The sequence below is a fragment of the Octodon degus genome, unplaced genomic scaffold, assembly GCF_000260255.1.
Source record: "Octodon degus isolate 3935 unplaced genomic scaffold, OctDeg1.0 scaffold00100, whole genome shotgun sequence".
In the NCBI taxonomy this organism is placed as follows: Eukaryota; Metazoa; Chordata; class Mammalia; order Rodentia; family Octodontidae; genus Octodon; species Octodon degus.
Genome location: NW_004524676.1, coordinates 489603 through 503932, shown reverse-complemented (window position 1 = coordinate 503932; position 14330 = coordinate 489603). Strand labels below are relative to the sequence as shown.

Below are 14330 nucleotides of genomic sequence, written 5' to 3'. Positions count from 1 at the left end.
TGGAGTTGTGGGGATCCAACCACAGCAACCTGAGCCTGACTGCTTTGTTGAAGCAGCCACTTAAAGAGCTGAGTAGATCCTAACTTCATTGCAAAAAAAAAAAAAAAAAAAAAGTGTTAAAGCACAACTATTTAAACAAGAAGCAATAGTAACATATTGTATGCTTATAGCATATTTAAAAGTAACAATTACAATATGAATATTTTCAGCAGTCAAGAGAGAAATTACATAATGACAAAATAGTAAATTCTCCAAAAAGTAGTGTGATCACAACAGCACAGAGAATGAGAGAGAAGAAGTGGAGGAACACCACTCGAGGTCCTTAACTAGATGCGAAGAAGTATCATCTCTGATTAATTACAGATGTACACTGTAAAAAAAGAAATTAAAAATAAATAAATCAATCTACTCATCTCTTAGTGGAAAAAAAAAAGAAAGAAATGCAGAGGCCAAGTGTAACTAAAGGTTTTCAAAGGGACTGAAAAAGAGCAGGAAAGTTATTTTCATTGAATGCGGCAGGATTGAATTCTCTAACTGAGTCTAGAAACCCAGTCAGTTACTGACAGGAAGAGCAGAAACTGGATGCAGCTGTGGGTGGAATGAATGTCTTTAAGCATTTTTTTTTTGGGGGGGGTCACAGAATTAAAAGTGGCCCGCATAGTTTCTAAACATCTCTTCCTTATTTCTGCTGCTCATCAAAATTCAAGGCTTCATTTGACAATGCACAGATGGTCTTATTTTCTACTATTCATACTAATTTGAAAGATGTTTTCTTTTATCCAGCTTCTTATAATTTATGTCCCCTAATATTTTCACCTACTCAAAGCATCACCACTCCTTCTCATCCAACATATGATGATGAACGTCTCAGGGGCAAATCCCTTTCTTCGTGAGTCTTCTGCCTTTCAATCTGCCTGGATAGCATTTCTCAGCCTTGGTACAATTACTCATTCAGACTGGATCATTCCTTGTTGGAGGGGCTGACCTGTGCATTATAAAATTTTAGCAGCTCTTCTGCTGAACTGATGCCCAGACAAGCCTACCCCTGCAGTTGTGATGAGCCAAAATATCTCTACACATGGTGCACTTCGCCGCGACAGCAGAACTGCCAGAAGTGTAGAGCCAGGCTTTAGGTCTCAGGTCCATCTCCCTGACCTGCCTGCTTTATATTCTGCTTTCCTCGGCTGTACTTTGGTTCTTGCCTTGCTCGGGATGTGCGTCAAACCCTCAGGTCTTCCAACTGTTGCCCCATAACTCTGTGCAGGCCTCCTCTTCTGGTCCCACAGTGTGTTTTCTACTTAGGGAACCATGTAGGAAATCAAAGGAGAGCAATTGGGGTGAACAAAACAGCTTCTGTTTAGCTGTTAGCCTGCCTGCCACCCTTTGGCCCCTTCCTTTCTTTTCTTTTCTCCTCCTTCTCCTTTCCTTCTCTCTCTCTCTGTCTCTATGTCTGTCTGTCTCTCTCTCTGCCTGTCTCTCCTTCAGAAGTATAATTGCTATTGAAAATCAAAGACTTCTCTGATACAAAAATAAATTTTTCAACTCTAAATATATTTCTGTGACACATGTCCTATACTCAATAGTTCGTTTTAAAAGACAAAACAATCTAAGGGGAAAATCTGTCTTTTCTTGTCTTGAATGATTCTATGTGTACAATCAGAAAAAATGCAGACTCACATACGCTGCCTAATTATAACCCATGTCAGTCTATTTAAAGACAATTGAGTTGACACACCTTTATAGTTAGAGCACTTATTCCTGTGCGTGTTTGAGTTACACTGTAAATCAAAGGTTACTAACAGCATAGATAAACTGAAGTAATTTGTATAACTGAATTTATAAGATTCATTAAACAAGATTAAAGAATGAAATGAATAGTACTGTTATATAGTGATCACATAATTAGCAAATTACTAAAATAGACACAAATATTACTCCCGTAGATTGAAATTGGAATGATGAGAATCAGATAGCCAGCAGCCCAACTGCCTGGTGTCAAGTCTTCCTGTGGCCCCTAGCAAGGTAGATAATCATATCTGGGTTGGTTTCTTAGGCTTTTAAGGCCGGAGTTTCCTTACCTAGAAAATGGAGAAAATCACAATATATTTTCCCCTGAGAACTCTCTGAAAATCAAATAAGAAACCACTGTTGTCCAAAAAATAAGCATTCAATAACTGTTGACTTATATAGCTCCTCTACAGCTGCAAAAAATAAATTATCTATAATATTTTGCTTTCAAAATATGAGAGAAAAAAATATGAGAGATAAGCAAAATACATGGTTAACACTTATTTTTTGAGGCCAGAAATTACTGTTTTCTATATAAGAAGTTGAAATGGCAACACAACCATAAAGCTGGCATATCACAGAAACAAAGACCTGCCCGGGCAACACTGATTGTAAATAGCAGAACACTTAGCTGGTGAAAAAGTGAAACTCTAAATTATATACAATGGTAGCTAAAAGAGATATTGAAAAAGAGTCCTGTTTACTGGGATGCAAGATTTAACTTGCTATTATCTATTGCTTATTTATTCAGCATTGTAAATAATATTTATGTAGAAAGACCTGTATAAAAATTAAATGCTGTGGAAAAAATATAACTTTTCAATTTCTTTTTTTTAAAAAAAAATTATTTATTTATTTACTTCTTTGAAAGTACGGGATCTCACTATGCAGTCGGGACTTATGGTGCTCCTCCTGTCTCAGCCTCCCCAGTCCTCGAAGGGTAAGTTTTGTCCAATATGGAATGTACTTACATTTGTTTTACGTTAGGGATCTAAATTCCATTTAAAACTTGTTTTTAAAAAACAAGCAACTGACCCACAGTGCAGGTTTGTTACAGATCTTGCTTGCGCACAGTGAGCATTTTCTGGTGAAGGCTGCTTTTCTTTTGGCCCAGTAGACTAGGAGTTCTTAGTGGTTGTACTGGCCTAGCTGTGGAGAGAACGCCCATGAAGGATCTGAAGGCAGCATCTGAGTGAGGAAGGGTCTGGGTAACGGAAGCGAGAGAGGGAGGAAGAGCCCAAGTCTTTATGAAGGATGACACTCAGGTGTTAAATTTTAAGGGATATCCGATGGCTTTTTCCAGGCATTCAACTAAAGAGCCAGTGGAAAGAAAATCCCTCTCTACATATACAAATTTGATATAGATGGATTTGGGGAAAACCAACCGAATCTTTTCAGAAGGTTTTGGTCTTTGCTTGGAAATGCAAAAACAAGCACTGCTGCAAAGTACTGAACTTAGCAGTTCTGAGGTAGCAGCAGATCGTTTGCATGGGCTCTATTTCCACCTGCAGTGAGGCTTGTGCTGACAGGGTTCCAGGTCAGCCCTATCCTCCTTTCCTGGGTCCGCAGAATGTCTCTCCATGTGGGGTGAGAGGGGCCTCTCAAAACATTCTTCATAGCCAGTGGCGTAAAGGCCTGGGCTTTTGGGAATGCCTCCTGGCACTAAATGCTGCACAACATTCCCCCCGGGGGGCTTGGAGTGGCCCAGTCAGTTTCCACGTGCCTCCAGGCACCTAGCTTCACTAGAGGTGATCTCTAAAGATTTGTAGCAAACATTTTTCCGGCTCATTTTTGCACTCAGGTCATAATGGTCCAAGCTTCAGGTTTCTCAGTCTTCAAGTATTCCCAAACTCTCTTGCCAAGGGACAGACTTACGTAGGAGCTGATCTCAACATAATGGCAATGGATATCTTTTTTCTAACGGTGTAACCAATGCCAAAAGTGGCCACAGCTGGAACCAGCTTGATGGCTCCCGGCCCTGGGATGGGTCTGCTGAGCTCTGCCAGGGCCTGGGACACGGGCTTTACCTGGCCTACCCAGGGGCCCTGCTGCCCAACACTGTGCCAGATCCCCCCAGTGGCTGATACCACACCTCCAGCAGCTGCTCCTTGGCCTACACTCGATGAGAGCATGCATCTTGGCCGGCGACCATGATGTACCCTGCAGTCCCACCAGGGGAGAAGGAGACCAATATTTACATTTTTAAAAATCATTGCAATAAAGAACACACTGCCATTAGCGCCCTTCAAAATAGTTCCCCCTCCACTCTGAACACATTTAATTCTGTTGTTGCCACTGTCTGAAACAATTCTGGAAGTCCTGTTTCATGGGTGTCTTCATGAAATGTACACATATGAACAAAAGTACAGTGATTTCCACTACCAAGAGCCACTCAACAGAAACTTGGGCTCATTAAAACATGGTGTGTCCTTACCTACTTTCTTTCCTGGATCTGACTCCATGAGACTTCTGGCTCTTTCCCAAAAATGAAAACAACTACACACACACACACACACACACACACACACACCACATTTTGAGTTGATTCAAGATGTCAAGGAAGTCAGGGCAGTGGAACTAAAGACACTCAGCTGGCCGCTGAGATAGCTCAGCAGTCTAAAGTGCCTGCTTAGGCAAGCTTAGGCAAAATGCAAGGTGAGCTGGCCACACACACACACACACACATACACACACACTAAATTAAATTAAATCAATATGATAAAATAAAAATAAAGACAACTATCAAAGAAGACTTTCAGGACTGCTTCAGGAAACACAAGAACAACAGGATAAGCTTGTTTAAAGTGAAGGGAAAGATTTTCAAGGAGACTAATGAAAACTTGCCTTTTACAGTAGTAAGGAAATATTCCCTGCAGTTTTTAATCATATCTCTTAGATAACTAGAAAAGTGAGCAAAGCAACATTATTATATATGAAAAGTAAGATCTGTTAACAGAAAAAACGTCCCTGGCAAAGCTTCTGGAATTTTCAATTGGGGTGATTGGTCTATTATAAAAAGTGTTAATAAAACCACCTGTAATATGCTAGGTTCTGCACCAGCCACTTTATAGGCCTGTTCTCATTAAATCCCCACAAAAGCACTGTGAAGCACCCAGCCCTAGGAAACAGATGAAGTAACCCAGATGATGTAAGTGCATGAATAATATTTTACAGAGAGGAAACACGAGGCGTTCAGGGGTTGAATCACTGGCTCAGAGTCACAGGAGTCAAAGTGAAAATGTGGAGCCCAGAGCCTGGGCACCTCGTGCCACATAACAATTGAGGTGATATGTATGAATTCACAACAGCCCCGCAGCAATTTCTTGATAAATTATAATTTCTATTTTTCTTTGCAATGAGAGAGTCAGGAAAAAAAAAAGCATAGTGGCAATCATCAGAACTGGAAAATTCAGAAAAGGCATGAGATTAACTAAGAGAGTGGCTCTGGTGAAGATGCTTCTATCAAATACTCAGAAGGACACAACTCAAAATAGTTGTCAGGGATTAGAGGGCTGCTGAACAATAGTTTCTCCTGAATGAATTAAAGTCACAACTAAAGTAACTGCCTTTCGTATTTACTCAATGGGAGTAAGTAGCTCCTACAATGGAAAATGTATACAGAAGTCATTTTATAACCGGAGTTGGAAAATATATGATTTGCTGTATGACGTTAACATATGAAAATAATGCAGACAAACTTCTAGTTAGAGTTTGCATCTAGAATTATGTCCTGAAGGCTCCTGCAGCTTTAATAAATCTTTCCTCCTCTAAACTTTTGCAGATACTTTTGTCATAATGATGGAGTGGTGGTGGATGGCTCTCATAATTCTCTATCGCAATGGCTACAGCTCATATTTTTTTTTCTTTTTGATGTATTTTAACATCTCTTTGTGAACAAGTTCAAGCAAAACTTCTTTTGGGCATGAGCATACACAAATACAACATTCGGGGCTGGCCAGATAGCTCAGAGAACTAACGCGCCTGCTTAGGAGGAAGATAGCGGCTGGGGTTCAATCCCCTGTGAGCTGGGCCGGCCCCACCCCCAGGGCACACTGAGACAGGATTGAGACTGGGCGAGGTGACAGGAGCCTATAATGGCAACACTTGAGAGGCTGAAAAGAGAAGGATCACTAGGAGTCCGGTCTACGTAGTGAGATCCTGCAGACCCTGTACTAAAATACATTAAAAAATAATCATAATTAAAAAATAACAGTCAGTGAATTAAGTAAGTGAAAGAATAACATGATAAGTTCTAGATAATCATCTCCCTAGTGTCTGCGCATCAATGTTAAGTGCTCGTTATAGCCTTGACACTGAGTTACAGTACAAAATGTTATTTAATCCAGAAGAATCTTACATGATTAAGAAACTTCAAATGTAATGACAACTCTATTTTTACCTTTTTCTGCACTCAGCACGAATTGTTTTTTTTCTGTTATTTATTTATTTGGTGCAGGGTCTTGCGATGCACTGGACCTCACACTGGTCCTCCTGCCCACCCTCCCCAGAGCTGATTACAGGCGTGATCACCACGCCCTGCGTGGGTGGCTGGCGCAGCCTGGGGACAGCATGGCATGCGGTACCAGGAGCTGAACCTGAGTCCTCGTGCTCACCAGGCAGGTGCTTAGACCACAGAGCTATCTCCCAGGTCCTTAGCATAAATTCTTAAAAGAAAAACTTTTCTTAAAAAATGTATAGGTACTCTTTTTCTTGTTAATTAATTATATGGGGCCTTAATTGGAAAAAGTAAAAATGAAGACATTTAAAAATCATCTACAATCTCACAGTTCATTCATAAGTGTGGGAGAAACCACTTGTTTAATTTCATAAAATACAGCTCCAAATCCAAATTGCTGGAAGCTGTGAAACTTGAGAACTAGGCAAGGCTGCCCTTTAGTGGTCAAAGTAAAGAATGGCAAGGGGACTCCCAAACCTATTGATTAAATAATGCAAATTAGTTTTCGAAATTAAATTGGAAAATGAAAACAAGCTCACAAGCCAAAGAATGTAAAAATTGGTGCTTATAATTTTGTTATTTATAACTTCTAATATTAATTTGTAGTAATTAAGGTAATTAACAACATCAGTTTAATAACTAAAACTGTCCGTCTGAGTTTGAATCTACACGGATCTCTGATTTCTTTAGAATTCCTTAGAATTGGTATTTGTCCTCATTTTATGCCATGCTTTATTTACACGAAGACACCACTCGCTGTGGCTGCTTGTGGCTTAGTTCTTTAAAAACAAAAAGACTTTTTCAATTGTTCCAATGTTGCCAGAAAAAAACCAAATAAACATTCTTTGAGATCCTTTCTGTCCTTCTGTTTTCCTGTCACTCTGTCTCTGTCTCTGTCTCTCTCTGTGCCTGTTTCTCTCTGTGTCTGTCTCTGTCTCTCTGTCTCTCTCCCTCTCTCTGTGCATATGTCTGTCTCTGTCTCTCTCTCTCTCTCTGTCTCTCTGCATCTGTCTCTCTCACATTTTTGCTCATGCAATTCTGAATAACGGACAAATCAGTCAGCTGTGTTCCTGCCTTCACACCTGCCATCCTGACCCACGCTATCCCTACTATGCCTTCATCCACTAAGCTTCGGTTAGGAAGAGCCATTCCTGTGTATTAAAAAAACCTAGAAATAATTACTAGCTGTTAGGACTACCTCGTCAAAGATGGGTCCAACATTTCTGATAGTTTTATATAAATTTTCTGTGGCGCATTCAGTAGGGAAGCCTGCCTTTGAAATTGGCCTTCAAGATCAAGGAAGATGCTACAGGAAACTTTATTGGCCTTTCGTAGCTTCAAAAGACACTATTAAGTTTCATAATCAACTTTAAAACAAACACTTATCTCCTTTTTTCCTTTGGAGAACGTAACCCACCCACGTGTGTGCAGCTGGTTTTCTGTTCAGGGTTCCGGCATCTCTAGCCAATGGACAGGCTTACCAGCACAGGTGGGTCACGGCCTGCTGCAAAGAGCTCAGGCCTCGCGAGGCCCGAAAGGAGGCCTGCGGCCCAGAGGCGACCGTGTGGACCTTTGCCGGTGTCAGCTGCAAAGGCAGGCGTGAAGGGCATGACTACCGCTAGCACTGCTCTTTAGGGTCACGCTTCTTCTTTCTCCATCACTTCTCCATTTATCTGTTTTCTCCCTTGCTTGCCCTGCTTCCATCCGTTCTCCTTCTTTCTCCCTTTCATTTTCCTTTCCATTGTTATTTACATCAAATAGGCCAGCGTATCTTATTATTTTAAAAAACACATATGGGCCATAAATATGAATTTTTAGCTTAATTAAGGGGATTTATGTCTCCAAATGTTACACAGACTTTACTGAAGCTAATAAATCACTACTTCATAAAGTATGCGTATCACACTTCCAGACGGCTTCTGTGGAATCGCTGAATTCACAGTGCCACAGAGTTAAGCAAACTCAGGTCTTTTTTCCAAAAAGCATCTCTGGTTAGCTCACTCTTCCTTTATATGAGGGAAAGCCAAGTGCCACTGACTTTCTTCGCCCAAAGACCTCATGATTTGGGAGACAATTACGTTGCTAAAGCCCTTGGTACCAACTTTAAGTGGTGGGCCTGTCTGTATTAGGCATCTCAGAATAGGGTCAGTCATATGAAGGAAAACACCACGTGGTATAGTGGCAGAGTATGACATTTGGAGTTCTCCGGGCTGTTTTGTTTTGTTTTAGTAAGGGCCTACAGGGTCTCACTATGCAGATCTGACTCGTAGTGATCCGCCTGTGTTCATCCTCCCAAAGAGCTGGGATTACAGACCTGCGCTACCACGCCCAGTCTCAAATGCTGTCTCAGTGCGCCCCAGGAGCGGGGCCGGCACAGCACACTGGGGATCAAATCCAGGCCGCTGCATCTGCCTAGGCAGGCACTTTAGTCTGCTGAGCTATTTGGCCGGCCCTGGAGTTCTCTGTTGATTCTCTGATTTTTTGAAATATTGTAGTGTTGGTTCAGAAGCCAAACTGGCAGGGTTCCTGTAGGTTTCCAGTAATAATCAGACCAGGTAAATAAAAAAGAACTAAAGTCACAGTGAACAAACACAGAGGCCAAGTTGTAGACGTCCACAGCTCTTCCTGTGCGTTTGTCTCATGCAGAAGGAAAAGCCTCCATTCAAATGAAGTGAATCTTACTCAACTTGACTCAAAGCTGCTTTGCATTTTGCAGTTAAAAGTTCGCTCTAGTTATTACAAAGAACTAGAGGATCAAAAAGCATGACAATGTTACAATGTGTCCACACAAATCCAGATTTTACATGGTTCTAGAAATCATAAATATCTTAGAGTTAACCCAAGATTTGCACCTTTATTAATAACTAATTCCAAAATGAAAGCTTTTCTTAACTGAGGTGTGTTCCAAATGGATCTCTGACTTCTCAATTGCTGCTTCTAGAGAAGAGGCAAGGAGAGCCAGGGACACGCCCCTTCTGAAGGTGCCGCAAGTGAGCCGACTGTCACTATGCCACCAGCGATGCTTCCGCCAAGTCTGTCCTCCTGCAGTGTTTCTAGTCCTTTCTGCTATTTTATTCCTTTCTGCCTAATTATGGCCCTTACAGTACGTATGCGCTAATGATTCAAATAGTGCCATTTCATCTTTTACAAATCACACGGGCTAATTCTTCTTCCAAAGTACATATTTGATTGCTTATCCTCAAAAAGTAAAATAAATGCTTTTTCACACATATTTGTTTATACTTAATGGTATAAAATAAATAATCTATGTTATTATTATCATCAAGGATAACTACTATGCTTTTATCTTACATTAAAAATGAAAGTACTAGATGCTCTAGTACCTATACAATACATATGTAGTACAGTATGCATAAATATATATAAAATATTAATATTGGGGGAATGAACCCAGTGAATATTTATAAATGTAGCTGAAACCCAATGGATATTTATCAATTAATGTTTTTACCAAAATCTTTGGGGCCAGCCCTTTTCAAGGAGGACAGAATTATCATGAAAGTGTTTGCTTGTTTTCTCCTTGGTTTTCAGTTTCAAGAAAATGGAAAAGCATGTGAAATATGTCTCTGGTAGAATTTCAGCGCAGGCACTAATAAGGTGGAGCTCAGCACACATACCATATAATTCCTCTGGTAGTGAATATTCTCCTTAGTGAAGTCAATCACGTAGCCGTTGAAAGACCAAACGAACGTGAGGTCCAAGGCGGGATCGAAGGACGCAGCGCACTGCATGGTGGCGTTCTCTCCAACTGTGATATCAGCGTTGATCGGGGCCAAGATGATTCGCGTGGGATCTACATGGGTTTACACAAAAGAGGAAAGCACAATTCAACTGTGTCCTCCTATTCTACAGAGTGCATTTTCTCCTCAGAAAATAAAATAAGTGCTTTAGCATACATATTGAATGGTTTATTCTTAAGGAATGAAATCAGTGATTTAAAGAAATTATTATAATCCAGGATAAGTTAAATTACAATTCATTACACAGATCATGTATCACACAGATCAATTATAATTCATCATATTATGCAGTGTACAGTAAAGGCTGATTATCAACATATTTTGATTTTTCTATGCAAAGAGATAATGATGTTTTCACGTCCAAGGTTCAGGAAGCACTTTAATAGGAAGGAGAAACACTTCCATACAGGGATTCTTTATAGAAGATGAGCTCCACCCCACAGGAGAAATTAAGCATTCTCAGACTTTAAAATAATTAATAAAATAGCAATGAGCTCTTACTTGTGATAACAAGTGTCCCCGTGCTATTAGCCTTCCCTCTATTGTTTTCAGCGAAGCAAGTGTAAACGCCTCCGTCATTCCTCGTGATGTTATTGATTTCCAAGCTACCATCCTCCCAAATGAGTATTCTATCAAAATGAAAACATACGCCATTCAAATAATGAATGGAATTTTATTGTACTCTTATTACAATCTATTAGGTTTAATGCAAGTCACTTGATAGGAAGACTTTTCTTTAGCGGAAATATTCTCGCCTTTGTTCTTCATATTGTTTCTCAGCATTGACAGCGTGTCATGTCGGAAAGTCATGGTCACTGTCTTCCTGAGGCGGCTCGGGGACCCTTCATCCTGGTTTGCCTTCTCCGCTGTCTCTGTCTCATGTCAGCCAGACACGGGACAAGGCAAGCCAGGATAAGTTACATCACACTGCTTCTCAGATGCCACTCACCAGCTCGAAATCCTCCAGTGTCTTTTTCGTATAGTAAAATCTATAATCCTTTTTTTTTTTTTCCAGAACCAGGGATTCAACTCAGACCCTAGCGCATGCCAGGGAAGCGCTTATTCTACTGAGCCATCTCCCCGGCCCCTAAATCTATAATCCCATTGCCCTGTGAGACATCCAGGTAATCTCACACCTCATTCCTGCAATCTTTTAGGTTTTAGATCTTCAATAAAGCTTTTTTAAAATGACTATGATTGGCCTTATGTGTGCTGGTGAGTGTGTGTGTGTGTGTCTGCACACACACACACCACACACAGAGTTCTGTTGTCTTAGTACTATACATTGCAGTCCTCTTCCTAGATTTTCCCACACTGCATGCATCACCCGCTACCTTTCAGCTTAGTTTATCAGTGATGTCCTTTCATCTGACTGTAACATCTTGATGTCAGAAATCTGTACCTGTTTTACTGCTGGTAGTGTCCCTAGCACATAACATAAAACTCTGTTCTTGGTGAATACACTTTCGTTGAGATGCACCACACAGCCCTTGAGTGAACAAAGAAAGCTGACATCCAAAGCAGGATCAAAGGCACTGGCACAATGCAGTTCCCTTTTCCCAAAGGTTACAGCAGCTACTCATTTATTCATTTAAGAAGACTGTTTTAGGCTCTCACTCCACAGTGACGTACTGGTCACTGAAGAGGCGCTCCAAAAGACTTTTTAGAAAATAAATGAATTACACAGCGTTTAAGGAAGCGAGGGGAAAGGGAGTTTCCGATGTCATAGGACAGGCTGGTACAAGCCTGGAAGTGTTTAACGCTTCCAGAAATGCAACCTTAGGACTTCAACTCATCCGCCAAAGCTAGGACACACTGACACTGCTACAAAGAAACATCATAGCTTTTATTGTTTTATTATCATTCAAATGACAAAACTAAACAAAAAAGGGATACAGATGAATGCCCATTTTGTATCTGTGTATTCAAAATGGTTAGGATAGATATATAGTTACATCATAACTTTTAGATAAAGATAATCTAAAGTCTGCACTTGTAACAGCTACTGTAAGAGATTAATGTTTAGGCAATTTGAGCAGAACCTAAATCTTTTCTTTTTTCACTCCTCCAACCAGTGTGTTCCCTCAGGATTGCCTGTCACTGGATTTTTACTTTCATTAAATGTGTTATTTTTAAAACTTTACATTATGTTTGAAGCTATACATAAAACATATAAATTTATGCTCCATTTTAAAAGCAGAGTGCGATAAAAGAAAAATAGCATTTATCTACATTACTAATAAAATCTCCAAAAATTCTACTAATAATATATTCCAGAACTTCATTTCTTAAGCCATCCTTTTCCAACTTAATTCATTTCAGAATAGCTTTTGCTCCTGAAGGAAATATAACATCAAAATAATATAATAAGTAATTCAGTTATTAGAAACCAGCTCTGAGGACATAGCTCCAGCTACAAGGGAGCGTAGTTAATTTCCTGCCCCAGACCGCAAGTTCAGAAATCCGCTCCTGTGTCTATCCCAGGCCTCACTTACACAAGCTGATGTCACTCGAGGACCAAGCAGATACTTTTCTAAAAGGCCTTACGCTCCCTCAGCACTCCCTGCTGGGCATTTCTGGCTGAAGTACTTTGCAGTGACCTTACTGTATTCCCTTAGGACCTCACCACACCCGAGTCCTTCAAACTCAGTCTTCATCCTCCTTCCCTCTCTCCTTCTGGGGTCAAACCTGCCTCTCAGTTGGTGGCGCTCCGAGCTTGCATGCACTTTGTAGTTCCCTTCCAGAAATTTCCAGCACTAAGTCCCTTACATGGCTCTTACTACCCTAGCATTTCTTTCTTGGAAAAAAATATAATAATACAGCAACAATATTAGTACACTATACTTTTTCATTGAACCTTCATATATGAGAACTCGCCAAATTTCACTTCCTCCCATTGGATTACCTTGCAAGCAAAGTGATGAAATCTATGGTCAAGCTATAGTGGAAAACAACAATTTGTTCTAAAATCCATACTAATAATGTTAGTCTACATATGCTACTTCACAGTTGATCTTTCACACCTAGCAGTTTATCAAATGTTAGACCACGTATACGACACGTATACAGTCTGGCCCCGCGAGACTGTAATTGAGGTGAAAGGCTCTACGGTCTAAGGATGACTCAGCCATTGCAATGGGAAGAGCAGTACATTACGCAATGCTTGTGGAGATGCCGCTGGAAACAAATCTCTGCACTGGCCGTTGTATAAAAGGGAAGCACATGCAGTTCTGTATAATGCATAATACTTGATAATGATCATGTTAGTGGCTAATGTACCCTACACTTTTTATCAATATATTAGAGCACATTCCTTGCATTCATTGTACATCAGGGTTTACTGTAACATGCTATGCTATTTTATGTGGTGTGGGCAGCAGCTTCATGCAGCTTGTGTTTACCATAGCTCATGACTGTGTCATTATCTACTGTGTCTTATTTAAGCTTGTGCTGTTTGGTCATCATTGCCATAGGAATGCCAGTCTCACGAGAGCATGTAACTGAATGATACGGGTATATCAGAGGCAGTCAGACGTACTGCTCTTCCCACTGCAATGGCTAAGTCATCCTTCGACCATAGAGCATTTCGGCTCGATTACAGTCGCGCGGGGCCATTGTTGTATACGCGGTCTAACATTAGCTAACCTGTTAGACGGGAAAGATCGGCTGTGAAGTAGCATATGTAAACTAACACTATTAGTATGGGTTCTAGAACAAATTGATGTTTGCCACATAGCTTGACTGGTTTTCATCACTTTGCTTGCACAGTAATTCAGTGGGAGGATGGATGGATGTGGGGAGAGAAAATGAGGGGTGGGGAGAGGGGAGAGAGATAAGTGGAGGTGGAGAGGAGACAGAGACAGACAGACAGAGACAGATAGACAGACAGACAGAGACAGACAGACAGACAGACAGACAGACAGACAGACAGAGACATACAGAATATATCACATATCCTGAGCGTGCAGAAGGTTACTTCAACTAGGGTTGGGTGAGCACACCTTGAGTTTACACAATGACAAAATCATCTAACAACGCCTGCCTCAGAATGGATCTGCATTGTTAGGGGAGCCAGGACTATACATTCCCTGGGGTCATCCCATCAATTCTCAGATAGCTTTCCTCTGACAGTTAAAATTATTATTTTTTTGGAAAGAACACTCAGCAAAGTTGATATTTTTTACATACCAATATTCTTTATTCTTAGATCAATGTGGACTAAATGTAGGTTTTATGTACATTTTTAGATAATATGTCAGGGATCAGACAATATCATGAGGGTAGTCTGGTATTTATTTATTTATTTATTTATTTATTTATTTATT

At 40.4% G+C, this 14330-nt stretch overlaps 1 protein-coding gene and 1 pseudogene across 1 annotated transcript in view; both read right to left on the bottom strand.

Annotated features, from left to right (window-relative positions):
* The window catches only part of Cntn1 (contactin 1), a 410344-nt gene that overhangs the window by 105944 nt on the left and 290070 nt on the right, over positions 1–14330 (bottom strand). Inside the window, exons 14-15 of the mRNA XM_004638636.2 lie at positions 10507–10634; positions 9883–10058 (exon numbers count right to left, since the gene is read on the bottom strand). Coding sequence (XP_004638693.2) covers positions 9883–10058; positions 10507–10634 — 304 coding nt within the window. The remainder of the gene's footprint in view (positions 1–9882; positions 10059–10506; positions 10635–14330) is intronic.
* On the bottom strand, positions 3050–3920 carry LOC111818693 (annotated as a pseudogene).